General features: G+C 35.3%; 1 protein-coding gene across 1 annotated transcript; it reads right to left on the bottom strand.

Annotated features, from left to right (window-relative positions):
* Window positions 1–886: 886 nt before the first annotated feature.
* On the bottom strand, window positions 887–1,834 carry LOC122492349 (olfactory receptor 5H2). The gene has a single exon (XM_043596052.1). The coding sequence runs from the start codon at window positions 1,814–1,816 to the stop codon at window positions 887–889; it is 930 nt and encodes a 309-aa protein (XP_043451987.1). The 5' UTR covers window positions 1,817–1,834.
* Between the last annotated feature and the right edge of the window lie 894 nt (window positions 1,835–2,728).

Below are 2,728 nucleotides of genomic sequence, written 5' to 3'. Positions count from 1 at the left end.
TGAGGAAAGAGACTTCAGAATCAAATCAAGATTTTATTGGGAAGTACCTCAAATACTGCCATGGTCACAAATGCAGAATAATATATAGAGAGAGGTATACATGTTTATATACCAACTGTATATCATGTCATCTGTACATACATGTGAACATAAAATATATACATATGCATATATAGAGTTCTATATATGTATGCTATATATACGCATAAACTGGTAGATACAACCATCCTTGAAAAGTTATTCAGGAGGGATATTACTGAGTCAGACTTATGCTTATGAAGAATAATCTGACAGCATTGTTTGGGAAATAAGAGGATATCAACAGGATGTGTGAGAAGTAATAAGACTATGACAAAAGGCAGATGTGAGTAGTTTTAGTGTGTGAGCCTCAGTGGTTTCAATAGGGTTGTATATGGAATTAGTGGTGAGAGAGGAAGGGTAGACTGAAATTGGATCACTCATTATACTTTTTTGCCTGTGTTCACTCAAACACAACACTGACTCCACTATGGAGTGAAATGTGATATGAGTCTTCGGGCTACACAGCTGTATGACTGTCAAAGATATTATATTTAAATTATTTTCAGAGAAATTACACTATTATAGTGCTTAATGCATTTCTGAAGCCACATTGAAAACATACAAACATACAAAATATTTTTTTCTTAATTATTATAGTATGACAGGAATACTTGATTAAAAATTTTTCTATATTTTGATTAAAATACATATTTAGATGGTAATTAGTATTCTCACCTTAAGTCACTTGAATGCTAAGGCAATTATAACTGCAAAAAACTTTAAACACCAATCAACACATAGCAACATCTAGTCTGCACAATTTTGTGTAATTTTAATGGAAGAAAGACAGATACTAGTATGAGTACTAAGCATTTCTCTTTAACATTTTACTCAATGAATCTGTGACTTTCTTATTTCTCAGGCTATAGATAATTGGATTTAACACAGGAATTATGACAGTATAAAATAGAGAGTCCATCATATCTTGATCATCTGCCTGTGCAGATCCAGGGCGCACGTACATGAAGAGAAGGGGGCCATAGTATAAAGATACGGATAAAAGATGGGCTCCACAAGTGGAGAAAGCTTTCCTTATGCCTTGTAGAGACTTCTTTTTTAATATTGTAAAAAGAACTAGTGTGTAAGAGACAAGAACAGTCAAAATGGTGAATACTTGTATTGACCCAGAGAAAATAAATACCATCAGAAAATTAATAGAAGGGTCAGTACAAGAAATCTTAAACAATGGCATAATGTCACAGTAAAAGTGATGTACTATGATGGAATTGCAGAAGGTTAATCTGAATAACAAAGCATTGTGAATTATGGCATGAAGAAGGCCACCTGAAAATGACAAAACTAACAGCCGGATGCATAGTGTATTGGACATAATCACTGGGTAAAGTAATGGTTTGCATATGGCCACATAGCGATCATAAGCCATTGTTGCCAGCAGAAAACATTCCGTGGTTGCACTGATTGCAAAGGAAAAAAATTGTACCATGCATTCAGAGAGAGAGATCATCTTACTCTTGGCAAAGAAGTTGACCAACATCTTGGGGGTCACTGTGGATGATATCCAAGCATCCACAAATGCCAAACTTCCAAGGAAAAAGTACATGGGGATGTGAAGCTGAGGTTCATTCCATATGAGAGCAATCAGACCAAGGTTCCCCACAATGGTGAGAAGATAGATAACCAAGAACACCAGGAATAGGGGGATTTGCCACTGTGGTTCATATGTGAGTCCTGTGAGAATTAACTCTGTCAGCAATGTTGTATTTTCCTTTCCCATGTCCTCACTGGGTGTTGCCTGAAATGAAATGGAATAAGTTTTTTAAATGTCAGTAAGAATTTATATGTGAAAATATAGGGAGGAGATTTGAGATACAATTATGCATATCATAATGTCCTCTCAATTTTATGTGTTACCTATGTAATAGATGGAATCTGTTTTGGGGACTAGGAAATAAATGCAGTCACTCACATTTTTTAAATGTGGCATGGTTAACAGAATTGGGAAAATGAAAGGCATTGCACATATGTGCTAAATTTATGGGATAGGATTGCATATGAAAAGTAAAATCTATATCTGGGATGTGGATATTGGGTGAAGGGAAAGAAGCTTGAAGAGCCTGGGATAGAAAATGAATTGAATAGCCCAGGAAGGACCTTGAACATTATTCATCATTGAATAAGCATTCACTGAAAATGTAAGAGAAGGGAGTGGCATTGTAAGATTCTTTTTTTTAGTGAATATATGGTAGTGTAGAAAATAGACTGTAGGGAGAAGAAATTGAGGTCAGGAATACTAGTCAGGAAGATGTTACTGCTATCCACTGGTTCTCAACCCAGTTTACACATTGGAATTCCCTGAGCAACTTTTTGTGCAGAATATAGATTGTGAAGTTTTATTTTGGAATTAGATTTAGTGAGTCAAGAATGAAATCTAATAATCTGCATTTTAGACTTGCTCCTCAAGTGATTCAAATACATATGATATGGCTAGTTCATGGGTGAAATCACATTGATAATGATGGGGAAGATGAAGAGAGAGATGGAAAAGAGTTTAGAATGTAGAAACACTACTTCTGTGACATATTGGAGGTGAAGGGGTGGTCGGTGAAGAATAGAGGAGTCACTTGGTGACTAAATAGATTTCGTGTACCCAAAGAAAATGAAAACACTAATTTGAAAAGGTACATGC

Source organism: Prionailurus bengalensis, chromosome C2 (genome assembly GCF_016509475.1).
Source record: "Prionailurus bengalensis isolate Pbe53 chromosome C2, Fcat_Pben_1.1_paternal_pri, whole genome shotgun sequence".
NCBI lineage: Eukaryota > Metazoa > Chordata > Mammalia > Carnivora > Felidae > Prionailurus > Prionailurus bengalensis.
Note: the sequence above shows the minus strand (reverse complement) of the source record. Positions and strands in the feature narration are given on the sequence as shown.

What these genes read in the sequence shown, in the direction of transcription:
- LOC122492349 (XM_043596052.1), bottom strand. Translation starts at nt 1,816, where the DNA reads ATGGGAAAGGAAAATACAACATTGCTGACAGAGTTAATTCTCACAGGA.